This window comes from Panthera pardus, unplaced genomic scaffold (genome assembly GCF_024362965.1).
Source record: "Panthera pardus isolate Hobbes unplaced genomic scaffold, ASM2436296v1 HiC_scaffold_24, whole genome shotgun sequence".
Taxonomy (NCBI): Eukaryota; Metazoa; Chordata; class Mammalia; order Carnivora; family Felidae; genus Panthera; species Panthera pardus.
The window spans coordinates 55,557,268-55,572,302 of NW_026526810.1; the positions used below are offsets into that span (position 1 = coordinate 55,557,268).

Sequence of the window (15,035 nt, forward strand, 5' to 3'; positions counted from 1 at the left end):
TGATCTTATATTTTCACAATGCAATCCATCCCCAAGTCTGGGGATCATGGTCACCTCAGCTGATCAGGTTCCTTTTTTTTAAAATTTTGTTTTTAAGTAATCTCTACACCCAACATGGGGCTCAAACTTGTGACCCCAAGATCAAGAGTCACATGCTCTACTGACTGAGCCAGCCAGGTGCCCCAAGTTAATTCTTGATTCTGTTACGGAACCAGGCTGGAACGCTGGCAGAAAAACCAAGCGGCACTCGGAGATCTTGGTGGATCAGAGATTTATTTAACACCGGCAGGCTCAGAGGAGACAGTTTTTCCAAAGATTTGAGTGCTGAATGCAAGCGGGAAGGGTCATTTATAGTTGTCAGCCTCCATATTTGTGTGTGTGTGTGTGTGTGTGTGTGTGTGTGTGTGTGTGTGCGTGCACGCGCGCGTGCACGCGGTGGGGGGGGGGGGGGCTCACACGCGCAGCAAACAGGGCAAGAAGAACTCGGAAGAGGAGTCTCTAAGCTAGAGACCAGAGCTTATTTTAGTCCCGTTGACCATCTTATGGTGTAAAAATTTATTCATTTTCCCAACATCCCCCCCCCCCCCAATGCCTTTTTAAAAATCTTTTATTAGGCATCACTTTTTAGCTCTAAGGGTTGCACCCTTGGAAGGCTAAGATAAGTGCTCCAGTGCTCCAGTTTGGCAAGCAACAGTGTCTTCAATAAAACGTACCAGGGTATTTAGTATACAAGGGCCTCTGGTCACAAGTAAAATTTTGGAAAGCAGGGAGCCAGGATGCCCAGTCTGTGAGATCCCATCCTTTCCATTGACTGATACTTTCCTGTTGTGTATGTTGAATTCTTTCCTTGAGTTCCTTAACCTTAGTCCTGGCTATTGCTGATTGGTTTACAAAATAGCAACATCCCTCCCCCAGAAAGATACAAGTCCCTCCTTCTTCTGAAGTGAGGAGGTCAAGGGCTCGCCTATTTTGCAGGGACACTGCTGCCAGGGAGTTTATTTGGTTTGTAAGGTTACCAGAGATTCTGCCATCTGTCCCATGTCCAGCTTGTTGCTGCAGTCTCTATTAGCCCAATAGCAAGAAGCAAGATCAGGGCTATGACACCAGTAAGGGGCAAGGGCTGGCAGAATTGCATCCAAACCATTGGGCTCGGTGCACACGTTGATTCCTCAAACTTCTGCCGTGCACAGGCCAGCCAGCTTCTGGGGTGTGGCTGGGGCAGGGCTGGAGATCTCAGGGGCCAGTGTCTTTTTGAGGGTCAGTTTAAGCAGGTTGACTGGATCCGGATCACTTTGCCAGGTTGAGGGTTCCGCTGAGTTGGCCTTCTTAGCTCTGGAGTGATGGACCCATGGGGTGATACCTGAAACTGAATCCTCTGTTTGGTTGTACGTCTGTAAAGTCCACCTCCAAGTCTTTGAAAGGGGCAGGTTTCTGGTAACTGTCAGATCAGATTTAGGGAAGATATGGTTTGCATATTTAGAGATCCATCCTGTTTTCCAGTTGTTTAAATAATCATATGCCCACGGGGTCTTATTATTATCCCCACAGAATAACAAGCACAGAAGATTGTCTTTACATGAAACACTCTGACAATTTTTCTCAAGTTTACCTGAAGTTGTCTAGTTTAGGTAAACAACAAACATTTAAAGACAATTGTAACTAGACTTTAACATCCATAATGGTGCATTGTTGAAACATAGTTTTTTCTCTCTAAAAAACCCGCCTTTCCAGAGATAGCCAAATTGAGACCAATGCATTTGTAGAACAAGTCCAGTCTTAACAAACCCGGCCTAATTATTTACATAAGCCCAGAAAGAATAGCGATTGATCATGAGGATCTTTTAAAGTTTGCTTTGCTGAACCTTTTATAAAGAATCTCTTGGTTGAACTTTTAGTAGCCTCTCCAGGCCAAAAGCCAAGCCAAATACTTGCCATCAGACAGGCCTGCAATACCTGTAGAATTGGGCGAATTCCTCTTCATGAGGTCCCCAAGATATCCTGAGGTTCCTGCACCTGCCAGGAAGTGACCTTCTTTGCTCATCTGGTGAAGCTGCTGGGAACTCTGTAAGCAAGGTACCAGGCCAACATTTCCAAGGGGCTTTAAGGCTCCATGTTTCATAAAGTCAACCTTAGTTCCTTAAAGCTGTCTGGTCATATCTGAGTCTATGAATGTCACTCTCACATATGACATTCCAGTCAAAGCCTTGGTAAAATAACCAGTATTTCCAATGGTGACCTGTTACAAGATGAACAGGTTCTTATTGAACTTATGCAAACAATTGTAATTGCAATGAAAGAAAGAATACTCATTGAGAGTTTTTGAATTTCAGGGGAGTTATGTAGAGAGAAAAGATAAATGCTTCAGTTTACAAATGAATACTTTATGACACTTCTGTATATCATAGATATCTTAAGAGAAAGTTTCCTTAGTCTGGAAAAGCAAACATTAGAGAACCAGCAATTTTTTCTTTTTTTTTTCTTTTCTTTTTTTAACGGTTATTTACTTTTGAGACAGAGAGAGACAGAGCATGAATGGGGGAGGGTCAGAGAGAGAGAGGGAGACACAGAATCTGAAACAGGCTCCAGGCTCTGAGCTGTCAGCACAGAGCCCGACGTGGGGCTCGAACTCGTGAACCATGAGATCATGACCTGAGCCGAAATCGGACGCTTAACCGACTGAGCCACCCAGGTGCCCCAAACCAGCAATATATTTTTTTTTTAAACGTTTATTTATTTTTGAGACAGAGAGAGAGACAGAGCATGAACGGGGGAGGGGCAGAGAGAGGGGGAGACACAGAATTGGAAGCAGGCTCCAGGCTCTGAGCCATCAGCCCAGAGCCTGACGCGGGGCTCGAACTCACAGACTGCGAGATCGTGACCTGAGTGAAGTCGGACGCTTAACCGACTGAGCCACCCAGGCGCCCCAAACCAGCAATATTTTTAACAAGAATCACAAAACTATAATCTTCCTCAGTTCATTTAATCCCATGTTCCTAATTCTTGTTCAATTTGAATGCAGCTTTTTAGTTCTGGAAATTCTTACCCATTTTACTATTAATCTTAAAGATGTTGAATACCTGTATGTGTCCCCAAAGTCCTTTTTATAAATCTCCTTGAAGAAGAAACACATTTTGTGAGAGAATAAGAACAATTATAAATGACAAAATCTCAGAAATAGACATTGTTAAAGATCTGATGAGAGTTCATTATGATGCAATTGACAAAGAAATTCAGTTATTTCTGTGACACGTAACACTTTAAGTAATCAGAATACTAAGTGATTACCTTATACCAAAACATTAAAACTTTAGGAACTGCATATATATTTGGCAGTTACAGTATTTACCTGTGCAAAACAAGCTAAGTTTTATCATTGTACGACAGTGCCTTTCCAAGTAACTTAGCATCCCAAATAAAAGGGCCTAATTGGTCAAAAAGACTTCTTTTACCATTTAAATCCTGGGAAGTTTGTTAAAACCTTAGGAAGTTATAAGTACATCCTAAATAGGATTACAGATCATTGCAAATCTTAAAACTGTATTCAACCACGGTGGCAATAACAGATCCTAAAGGTGAATGTACAGCATTATATAGTAGTTACCAAAACCTAGCTCCTTTCACACTGAGAAGTTTTAACTAAGTAATCAAAGACCTGATAAAGATGAAACCTAAAACTTTGGTTTTCCCGGAAGACAAACCATTGTTTGCATTGTCTTATCAAGAGCAGATCAACAGTCCAAGAAAACTTTGTCATTTGAGCAGAGAGAAAAGCAGAATTTCAACCTTATACCAGTGTACTTTCAAAATTCCATTCATCTCGGGGCGCCTGGGTGGCGCAGTCGGTTAAGCGTCCGACTTCAGCCAGGTCACGATCTCGCGGTCTGTGAGTTCGAGCCCCGCGTCAGGCTCTGGGCTGATGGCTCAGAGCCTGGAGCCTGTTTCCGATTCTGTGTCTCCCTCTCTCTCTGCCCCTCCCCCGTTCATGCTCTGTCTCTCTCTGTCCCAAAAATAAATAAAAAACGTTGAAAAAAAAAAATTTAAATAAAAAAAAAATAAAATTCCATTCATCTCAACCTTAGTTCATCCTGAGCACGCATAACATTCCTTTCCAAAGATTTTCCTTCATGAACCTTCTACAACTTTCCTTTGCCTTCAAATTTTATCCCAGAGCCATTTCTCTCCAAATAACCAATCTCATTTAGGGCAAAATTACTTTCTTCTACCCTCAACAAAAATGTATTTCCATTCCTTATATCTTTCTTACATACCCCCTACTTTCCTACACACAGGGTTGCTTTTCTTATTTCCATCAGTCTTAAGTACACTTGGCAGAATTTTAACTCTTAGGAAACCTTAATCTCCAATTGAGGACTTAGTAACCAACTGAGAGGTATTTACACCAGAATTTTTTTAGGTGGTAAATTCATGAACCAAAGAAGTACAAAGCATGTTTTCCAATAGGTCCAAAAAGCCTTAATTTCTCTGCAATAAGAAGTTAAAAACACAAACCTATGTTCAATAATAAAAGCTTTAGCAATTTATTCTATTTGGAAAAGACCTAGATGTCCAAGGGGGTGCACTTTACTCCTTGACCTTGAGGATGGGAGGAGGAACCCAAGGCACCTGAGGCACTGAGGAGGGTATAGGAACCAGTTATGCAGACCACACCCAAGTTGGTGCAGAAACAGCAGGGGGACGGGAAGGCAGAAGAGGCAAAGTGCCAGTAGAAGGCAGAGAAGGAAAACCTAATTCAAAGCCTTAACTCAGACAGAGGAGCAGACACCATGTTTTTTCCATCAAAGTGGAAATATGGAGTCCCCATCATGCCGGAGAAGATGGGGAATTTCCCGGAAACAAATGGAGTTTCAGCAACTGCTTGGGAACATTCCTTAAAATCTCCATCCTGAGGTACACTAACCACAGTTGGCTCCACTTATAGCTGTTAACCTGGGAAATGAGAGAGAATCCCTCACATCTATTAGGCAAAGGAACAGGGTAAGAGAGTCAGTGGCCCTTCAGTCTGATTCTATCTTAGCCAGACCAATAAGGTCCCCTTCTCGGGGTTCCTCCTGATATCGGCTGGGTTTCTGGGACTTTCGCTGGTTGGGATATTCTTTTAATGTCCTTTCTCCTTGCAGTACGCTCATGACGCCTTGCTAAGGAGGTTCTGGGCCTCCCCCCTTTTGGCGGCTAGACCTTCCTCATCCTTTTGTCTGGCTCTCTTGTGCCTCTGGAGCAAACAGGGTGTAAGCCTTGCATTGTCTCTCATAATAATCCCTGGGGGAATCCCTTTGCTACTGGGCATATTCATGGGATTCTCAGCCCCTGCTCTGATCCCCAGAGGAGAGCCTCTTGGTACTGGCAGATGTGGACTGACATCTGGAGAGTGCCTGCGCCTGGCCAAGGGCACAATCTGGCCTCTGGTCCTTGTGGGGGAGAGTTCTCTGGGTCCGAGAGGGGAGGAGAGATGGGCAGCTGGGCAGCGTAGGGGGTGGTGGAGGAGAGACAGACTGGGGAGGAGTTTCAAGCTCAGGGGCAGGGGGGAGGGAGCCCGGTGAGTCATAAGGTGGCGGAAAGAAGGGATCCTCCTCCGGGTTTCTTGGAAACACTAGGGGAGCAGTGGGTTGCTCCTTTGGCTCCCTGGGTGAGTCTCCAGATAAAGCAGCTAAAACCTTTGCCTGGCTCTGTTTGCTATGGATGAATCACACCTAAGGCAGAGGATTTTGGGCAATTTCAAGCCAGGAGTCATGTATGGAAATTGATCAGGGTGACCTGGGTCTCTGGAGACAACATTCCAGATGCAACAGACCTTTGGGACATCCAAGGTTCCCTCAGAGGGCCCTCCTACACCAAAAGTGGGCCATTCATTTTTTTTTTTAACATTTATTTATTTTTGAGACAGAAAGAGACAGAGCACGAACGGGGGAGGGTCAGAGGGAGGGAGACACAGAATCTGAAACAGGCTCCAGGCTCTGAGCTGTCAGCACAGAGCCCGATGCGGGGCTCGAACTCACGGACTGCGAGATCATGACCTGAGCCGAAGTCGGCTGCTTAACCAACTGAGCCACCCAGGCGCCCCAAAAGTGGGCCATTCTAACTCACATAGGGTCCTTAACGTGCCAGGGGTTATCTTAATTCCATAGTCTCCCCACCCCTTCTTTGCTCTGTCCTGACCCCATAATGTTTCCGTGAGGCAGAGTCACAAAGACAGACAGAGGGATAGGAGTGACCCCTCTAATGTAGAGACCAGTCAGATGCCTGTCTGTCTGGCCATGTCCCGAAGGAACTTAGGTGACGCTTAGCTCTAGCGGTTTCAGCTGTGACTTACTATAGGAAACTATTCTTATGCCGCCATAGAGTGTGTGCCATTCCCCACGGAATCGCAGACAGGCCCACTCAGACTCCGTGGGCTTTTGGGGACCTTAAGGGTGCCCGCCTGTGGAGCCACAGAATCGAACTCGGCAAGCAAGCTAGACCGTCACACAGTCACACTCACATACACACCGGAGATTATTACATTCCCTCCCACAGAATTCCTACCTGTGAGACCTCTGAGGTCTCCTGGGAGTGATCAGGTCCCCCTTCCACTCTTGCGAGTGGGTCTGACTGTAAGGGTTAAATTGTAGTGTAGGGCTAACTTGTAGCCTTGAGAAATAACAGCTTTGTTTTGACACTGTAGGTTAAGAGATAACAGCCTTGTCCTATCAATCAAGGGAACAAAAGTTCAAGGAAAATCAACTGGATCGGTGATTGATTGGATTGGGACAAGGGTGAATTGAGAACTTTGAAAAAGTGGCGCCAGAGGCAGGGTCAAGGAGGTCAACTGGTTGCAGCTTAAGGGCAGAAGGTGTGAACTGTTTCCACCCCCATCTGGAAACTATTTCTTTGTTCTGTTCCCAGGTGATGATAAGATGATGTGGTTGGCTATAAAAACTCTGTACCCCGGCTCTTCGGTCAAGAGCGTTGGTCCCGATCCGTCTGCCTTACCTCTCGTTGCAATAAACTTTGCTGTGACTGTCACTGGTGCCCGTAGCATGCTGTTTCAGGAATGTAGCATCCTGTTTCAGGAGTCGTGTGGATGCAACATGACTAGATTGGGCTCCAGCCTTACTGGTTCCTACGTCAGGTCCACGTCCTCACCTGCCAAGTCTCCTTGAGTCCAGTGGGAATGGTGGAGTCGGGGGCCAGCCCGAAGCAAGGAGCAGGAGACTGACGAAATTCAGGCAGGGCGTGCCTTCTCCCTTGCAATCCCTGGCTCCGTCACCGCTTCACCCTTCTCCCAAACCGGTGGCAACAATGGGCCAGAGTGGTTGGGTTTCCAGGTCAGAGAACCAAATATGTTACAGAACCAGGCTGGAATGCTGGTGGAAAAACCAAGCAGCACTCGGAGATCTTGGTGGATCAGAGATTTATTTAACACTGGTAGGCTCAGAGGAGACTGTTTCTCCAAAGATCTGAGTGCGGGAAGGGTCATTTATAGTTGTCAGCCTCCATATTTGTGTGTGTGTGTGTGGGGGAGGGTCACGCATGCAGCAAACAGGGCAAGAAGAACCTGGAAGAGGGGTCTCTAAGCTAGAGACCAGAGCTTGTTTTAGTCCTGGTGTAAAACTTTATTCATTTTCCCAACAATTCAACTAACCCTATACCCTAACACTGTCATCAGCTAGATCCCAAGATCTGACCTTTGTTGCTCACCTGCTTGTACCCACCAGTCTTTGTCCTACAGTTTTCTTAAGCTCTTCTTCCCAAGTTATCTCTCAACTCAGGCAAAACACCCTACAGGCATAGCGTCCTGTGCCGGGGGGGGGGGGGGGGCACGGGACACACAGAAACTACCCATCAAGCAATAATGACAGCCTTGACAAGAGGTGGCGTAGACCACCCGGCCAGTTTGAGCTTAACCCCTGACTTATACCTGTGCAAATGGACCATGGAGTGACCCATGGGGTGATCAACAGTTATCTTTACCTCATTATAATACTAAAATCTCCATCCAAGGAGGAGCACGAGCCTTATTTATATACCATACAATGGTATAGACATGTTTTCTTAAGGCAAACGTGAGATCTTACACCTGCCTCTATACAATAACAAGACTCCCCTATCTATTCATCCTAACCCTAGATAAAAGGAACCCATTCTTCCTTGCTCCTAAGTCAGGCTTTGGAAGTTATTCCCCCTTGATCTACTTATTCGCTGCAAATAAAGTTTCTTTTGTGTGACAACTCACCTGGTTTAGTTTCTATTTGTGACTCACCAAGAACCTAACTCAGGTAAGTTTGGTTACAATACCAATTTAGGGCCTGTAGAGGATTTACTGGTATCTTTTCAGAATAAAAAAATGAGAAGTTTCTTTCTTTACTACTTTTTGCATCTACAAAACTGACTCTTTCCTACATCTTTATCCCAACTTTTCCTAGCAGTTTTGAATAGGGAGTTGATGAGGGAGAGTGGGGTAAGTTGTGGGCAAAGTGCAGGCTAACAGCACCCCTCTTTCCCCCCACCGGGTGGTATATGTGTGATATTCCTTGGACACTCACAGCTACCCAAAAACCAGAAAGGACAAAAAAACAGAGTTAAACTGATAAGAGTCTCCACCAGTTTACCAGAAAAAGGCAATCCCATCAATGTCAATGTCCTAAAATCCAGAAACTCCCTACTCTTTTTTTTTTAATGTTTATTTTTAAGAGGAGAGAGAGAGAGAGAGAGAGAGAGAGAGAGAGAGAGAGAGAGAGCGCATGAGCAGAGGAGGGGCAGAGAGAGAGGGAGACACAGACTCCGAGGCAGGCTCCAGGCTCTGAGCTGTCAGCATAGAGCCCGACTAGGGGGCTCGAAACCACCAACCCATGAGATCATGACCTGAGGTGAAGCCCAGGTGCCCCTCCCTACTGTCTTAATGTTAATGCTTTGCAAGAGGGAAAAACCTTAGCTTGACAATAGCCAGGACTCCAGTAAGTCTTCAGCATGTGAAAGACTCTTTGGAAACTCCCTCTGGACTTTATTTCCCCAGACTCCATACAAAGGTCACTGCTGCCCCCTCCCCCCTTGTAATGCAGCTCTTTCTGCCTACAGGCCCTGTCCCTGTGCTTTCATACAATCACCATCTTCAACAATTCTTTCTTGGATGTTGGCTCTGGACCTCACGAAGCCCTCCCTCATCCCAAAACTTCCATCAGAGTGGCAGGTAAAGAGGTATTTTTATAACTGCTACTAAACTCATTTACACACATTCTTCTGCAACCCTTCCTGACAGAATGTGCTGGATGTTGCCAAACAACTACTACATTTTGTTACTTCTGTAATGATTCCAGTGCAAGGGGTTTCATCTTAAAACTTTGGTCTCTGAGAACTAATCTTAACTACTGGGAATGCCTTTAAAAATTCAACTAGTCAGTAAGTTTGCCTCTTCTTTTTTTATAGCCTCTGAAATGTTTAAAATAACTGCTTACATAGAGGATTATTATGTGTAGGTATTGTGGGAACTCAAAGATACAACACATTTGCTTTTTAAGACTTCATTGCTTGTAGAGCAAAAGTCGAGTAGCCATACTGTAGCAGCATCAGCCTTGAGACAGGAAATTTTTTTTTAATCTTTATTTTTGAGAGAGAGACAGAGTGTGAGCAGGGGAGGAGCAGAGGGAGGGAGTCACGGAATCCCAAGCAGGCTCCAGACTCTGAGCTGTCAGCACAGAGCCCAACATGGGGCTCGAACTCACAAACTGTGAGATCATGACCTGAGCCACCCAGGTGCCCCATGAATTCAGTAAACTTTTTATTTTTATTAAAAAAAATTTTTTTTAACATTTATTTATTTTTGAAAGGCAGAGAGAGACAGAGCGCGAACAGGGGAGGGGCAGAGAGAGAGAGGGAGACACAGAAACAGAAGCAGGCTCCAGGCTCCGAGCTGTCAGCATAGAGCCCGACGTGGGGCTCGAACTCACGGACCGCGAGATCACTACCTGAACCACCCAGGCGCCCCTCACTAAAATTTTTAAAGTAACCTCTCTACGCCCAACATAGCGCTGTAACACACAACCCGCAGATCAAGAGTTGCATGTTCTATGGAGCCAGCCAGCCAGCCAGCCAGGGACCCCCCCCCCCCGCCCCAAATTCTGTAATTTTATTCAATTTTGAAGAGTTAGTATTCTGGGACCTAATGCTATCGGTCAATATGTTAAAAGCCCTCTACCAAGTCCTTCATTAATTAAAAAAGAAACCACTTTCCATAAGCTCAAAACAAGCAAATCGTTAGCTGCCTTTTCCTGTCTCATTTCTCCTTTTCTCCAGATCCTTTCTCTGGATGCGGTACACGTTCCTTTTACTACTCAGTTTCTCTGTACCGTTTCTTCTCCACGTGGTTATTGCAGCTTCCCAACTTTTTGCATTAGCTCGCAGGAAGTTGCTCCCTGCCCGAGTTCATCCCCCGGAACCCACCAGACTTGAGCTGTACTGCAAACCTTTTAGAGATGAGACGCAGTAAAGAGGCCCAGGAAACCGTGCACCGGCTCCTAAATTCCATCTTTCACCTTCAGCTGCAGCCCAGACTCACTGAAGGGCGGGAGGCTGGGCTTCTTGCCCAGGTGGCAGCGTAGTGTGTAATCATGGGCCTCTCACGCAGCCCCCCTGCTGACGCTACAGGGAGCCGTAACCACAGGAGTAAATAAACCGAAGCCCGGTCAGCGCCTTGAACGCGTCCACCGCAGCCAAAGGACGATCCTCCGCGCTGCCCACGCTCCAGCCTTGGCAATCACTCTCGGAATGGCCAAAATGGCGCCATCCCCGCGGCCCCCTCCGGCGTGGGGGGGGGGGGGGGCGGAGTCGCGCGTCACGTGACCGCCCCACCCCCGCGGGCCGCGCGCCCTCCTCTGCCCCCGGCGTGCGCTGGCAGTCGGGCTGTCGCGCAGACGGTTCCTTGACTTTCTAGGCGCGTTCTCCCTTGTTCCCGAGCATCCGCGAGCGTCTCTCCCGGTAGCAAAGGCGGGAGCAGGGCCACGAAGGGAGGCTCTGGGTCGTGCAGAGGCAAAGGGGCTGTAAGAGGGTGTCCCTGCCGCTGGCACCGAGGCGGGAGGTCGGATCCCCGCACGAGGGGCTGGGCCAGAGGAGACTTCGCGGGCGTCCTGGGGGACGGCCGGCCGCGGAGGGCGAGGCTGTTGCGCGTAAATTCAGGGCATTCCGCCCAGACCGAGGGTGCCGTCGGGGACTCGGGGGTCCCCTCGGAGCTCCGGTCATTTGGCTTGGGTATTTCGCAGCTTTCCCATCGCCATCCAGCCCCTCGAAGCCAGCAGGATTGAAAAACGGCTTCAGCCAAATGTTCTCTTCCTTCTGAGAGAGGCCGAGCGGGTTAGCCGGCTGGGACTCGACAGGGATGGCCCGGCCCTCGGGGCGTGGAAGGAGAAGTTGAAGGGGGCGGCGGGAGCGGGGAGCGCCCTCCTTGACTCTCAAATGCCTCCCGTGTTTCCATCTCTGCTGAGTGAGCTTGGCGGCGCTGACTACCCGGGAGGAGGGACGGACGCAGCTCAGCGGTCTCAGACCATGCCGCCTCCATGTGGCTGCTGACTGGGACCCAGGAGGGAACCGGCTTGGGGCGCGGCCTCGATCTCCCCCCTCCCCGCCTCCCAGGCCGCGGGGCTGGCGATGTGGAGACGTGAGGGGACCCGCGGCTGCCCCGGGTTCTCCAGGACTCCACCAGGCGCCCGCGTGTTGCTCCGCACCCGGGGCGAGAGAGACCCGGGCGGGGCTCCGTGGTGGGCGGACGGGCGGGCGACGATCAGAGCCGGAACCCCAGCCTCGCTATGGGGCACAACGGCAGCTGGATCTCCAGAAACGCCAGCGAGCCGCGCAACGCGTCCGGCGCCGAGGCTGGGGGCGCCAACCGCAGCGCGCTCGGGGAGTTGGGCGAGGTGCAGCTGTACCGCCAGTTCACCACCACCGTGCAGGTCGTCATCTTCATAGGCTCGCTGCTCGGTAAGCCACCCGCGGGGGCGCCTCCCGGGTGGGCTTCCCTGAGCGCACAGGCTCGGAGAGGGCACGGGATCGGGGGGTCGCCGGAGCCGCCGTGGGTTTCGGAGTGCCTGGCAAAGTGGAGATAGTGGGGTTTAAGAATGCCCGGGTAACTGCAGGGAAGTTAGGCAGGGACCGTCGACTCCAGCCCCCAAGCTGGAAGCAGAAGAGTTCTGGTAGGGCTTTATCCCGGCTGGCCCGAGGACCGAGCTTGTTGCAGGCGGAGGTCCGCCTCCCAGGGCGACTCGTGCAGAACACAACCCCGTGCCCATCATACCAGGTGGGCGCGGTGGCCCGAGCTCTTGTTTACAAATAGTGAGCAACAAAGATTCTGTTTTGTTACTGACGACTGATGTGTTTTGCACTACCATCTATTCCTATATACAAAATTATTGTGAAAGTCTTATTTTGTGCGTGTTTTATGGCTGGCTTCAGATCACCGACCTGCTTGCTGATAAATAATCCTGTGGAGTTCATCTCTGTTGCCTTCTGATATTTTTAGAAACCCCAAACAACAAATCCCAGTCTATTTCTCTACCTGTGTTTTGTTTGAAGTGCAAAATAAAGACAGGATAAAAACCTCAAAACACCACTGACAGATTTAGGTATACTTGTTCAACTAACTGAAATGAGTGGTTAGTAAAAAACGTTTGTCCACTAGCATGAGAATTACCTGTACTTCTGGTAGTTACTCTTTAAATGATAAATGATGACAATATTCATTTCTGTTGAGGTTAGTTGAACATGTTGCATATTACTTGTACATATGTGGCTTCCCTTCAAATGTAAATTTTCTGATGTGGCATTTAAAAGATGTAAAAAGATGTGATTATGTGTGATATTATGGCCAAGAGCAGCCTTAAAGTTTCAAAGTAGGAATAGATTACTTTTTTGCAGACACCTGTGAGTTTCCATGGCAACGAAGATACGTGACATCAAAAAGACTGGAAGGATTTTAAGTGCTTGGAACTTCCCTTCATTATTTCTCTAATTGTCATCATCCTGTCCTACTCTATCATAATATTTATCTTCCACATTTTCTTACAAGGGCATTTTCAGGATTAGACATCAGTGTGGCTATGTCTGTGTGTGTGTGTGTGTGTGTGTGTGTGAGAGAGAGAGAGAGAGAAGATGTATTTTTATGAAAATGATACATGCACATTAACAAAGAAAAGGCTTGTGTCTACCAGTTATTTTCAGTATTAACAAACAACAAATACTGAACACCTAATAGGTACCATGCACAATGAATTGTAGATTATTGGGAATTAAATTTTAGTGTTGTCACATTTGCTTAAAGTGTAGATTATTGGGGAGGCAGTAGAAGTGGCTGCATTTTTATTTCTGCAGGGGTATATCTATATCTAAACATATCTATATATCTAAAACATTTATATCTATATCTATGTTTTTATTTTGCTTTGTTTTCCCCATTGGTAACTTTAACCATGAAGAAAGATGGTGTTGGGAGAAATTTTCCCATAGTTTGACTCCAAAATTTTGAGTACTATTGAAATAGAAAACAGCATGTATGTGAAGGGCACAAGAGTGCACACTTAATAAATGTTAGTTCTGCTTCCAGTTACCTTCTATTTTTGTAAATTACATTGGATTCAGAAATCCTAGGTAAATCTGCCCTTATATCAACTCTTTTCTCCCACAGCATCTTTTGTTTTGTTTTTGTTTTTTTGGTTTTGGTTTTGTTTTTTTGAGAGAGAGAGGGGAGGGTCAGAGGGAGAGGGAAAGAGCCTCTTAAGCCAGCTTTATGCACAGCATACAGCCAGACACAACCCCGGAGATCATGACCTGGGCAGAAATCAGGAATTGGTTGCTTAACCTGCTGAGCCCCCCAGGTGCGCCCTGCCCCTACAGCACTTTAATTGACATGCAAGAACAATATTTGTGGGTTTTTCCCAAGAGGAGACGGATTTCCCCCTTGATCTTTAGTTATGCCTCACTTGGCCAAGGAGGACATATTTTTTCCCTTCCATGTTACTTGGCCTTCCAAGGAGAGAGAAAATTCCATTTGTTCCTGTTTATTTTCAGAAAAACTATGAATATGGTTAAATTTATTCAAGTCACAAGTTAGAGAACTTGTTCAAAAGTGAAAGCATTTCAGGTTCCCTTAAAAGTTTAGCTGAATCATAACATTGCCTGTGTACGTACTTCTTATTTACTACTGTTCTTAATTCATTGTTGTCTGAGGATTTGACCTGTATAAACATATCTATGTAGTTGAATCCTCCTAAGTAATGCCAGAGTTTAAGTTGCAAAGCCATGTACATTTAGTTGCAGGGCAAGTAAACTTGGGAAGCGTAGTTTCATAAAGTACTCCCTCTCAAAACAAATAGAGCAAAATCATAGATTAGGAATAAAAGAAAAGAATTTATCATGGAAGAATCTATAAGACTGAAAAGTAAGTGGAGGATGGAACAGCATCTGGAATAGCATGAAATGCTTATTTAATCTGTTTGTTTCTCTTGTCCTCAAACAGACAAATGAGTTTTACTTTTATTTTTTTCCCTTTAATCAAATTCAGACTTACTTCCTAGATTGCCTCCATAGATTTTTTTTCATTAGAATTTTCAGAGGCCCGCTGTTAGGGGAAAATAATTCCTTTGTACTGCTGATGTCTTGCACTCTTTTTTTTTCAACGTTTTTTTATTTATTTTTGGGACAGAGAGAGACGGAGCATGAACGGGGGAGGGGCAGAGAGAGAGGGAGACACAGAATCGGAAACAGGCTCCAGGCTCCGAGCCATCAGCCCAGAGCCTGACGCGGGGCTCGAACTCACAGACCGCGAGATCATGACCTGGCTGAAGTCGGCCGCTTAACCGACTGCGCCACCCAGGCGCCCCTGTCTTGCACTCTTTTTTGGAAACTTTTTGCCCTGTATGAGGAAAAAAACCCAATTTGGGATAACTGTAATATTCCAGCCCTAGGGAACATTAATTGCCTTTTGAAAATGAACTCAAGAATTGTATATGATATTCTTTCAAATAATGCCTTTTGAGGGCTTATGTAAACTAGTGTTT

General features: G+C 46.7%; 1 protein-coding gene across 1 annotated transcript in view; it reads left to right on the forward strand.

The window, feature by feature from the left end:
- The first annotated feature begins 11,749 nt into the window (after window positions 1-11,749).
- The window catches only part of GPR176 (G protein-coupled receptor 176), a 123,772-nt gene continuing 120,486 nt past the window's right edge, over window positions 11,750-15,035 (forward strand). Inside the window, exon 1 of the mRNA XM_053889203.1 lies at window positions 11,750-11,964. Coding sequence (XP_053745178.1) covers window positions 11,793-11,964 — 172 coding nt within the window. The 5' untranslated portion in view covers window positions 11,750-11,792. The remainder of the gene's footprint in view (window positions 11,965-15,035) is intronic.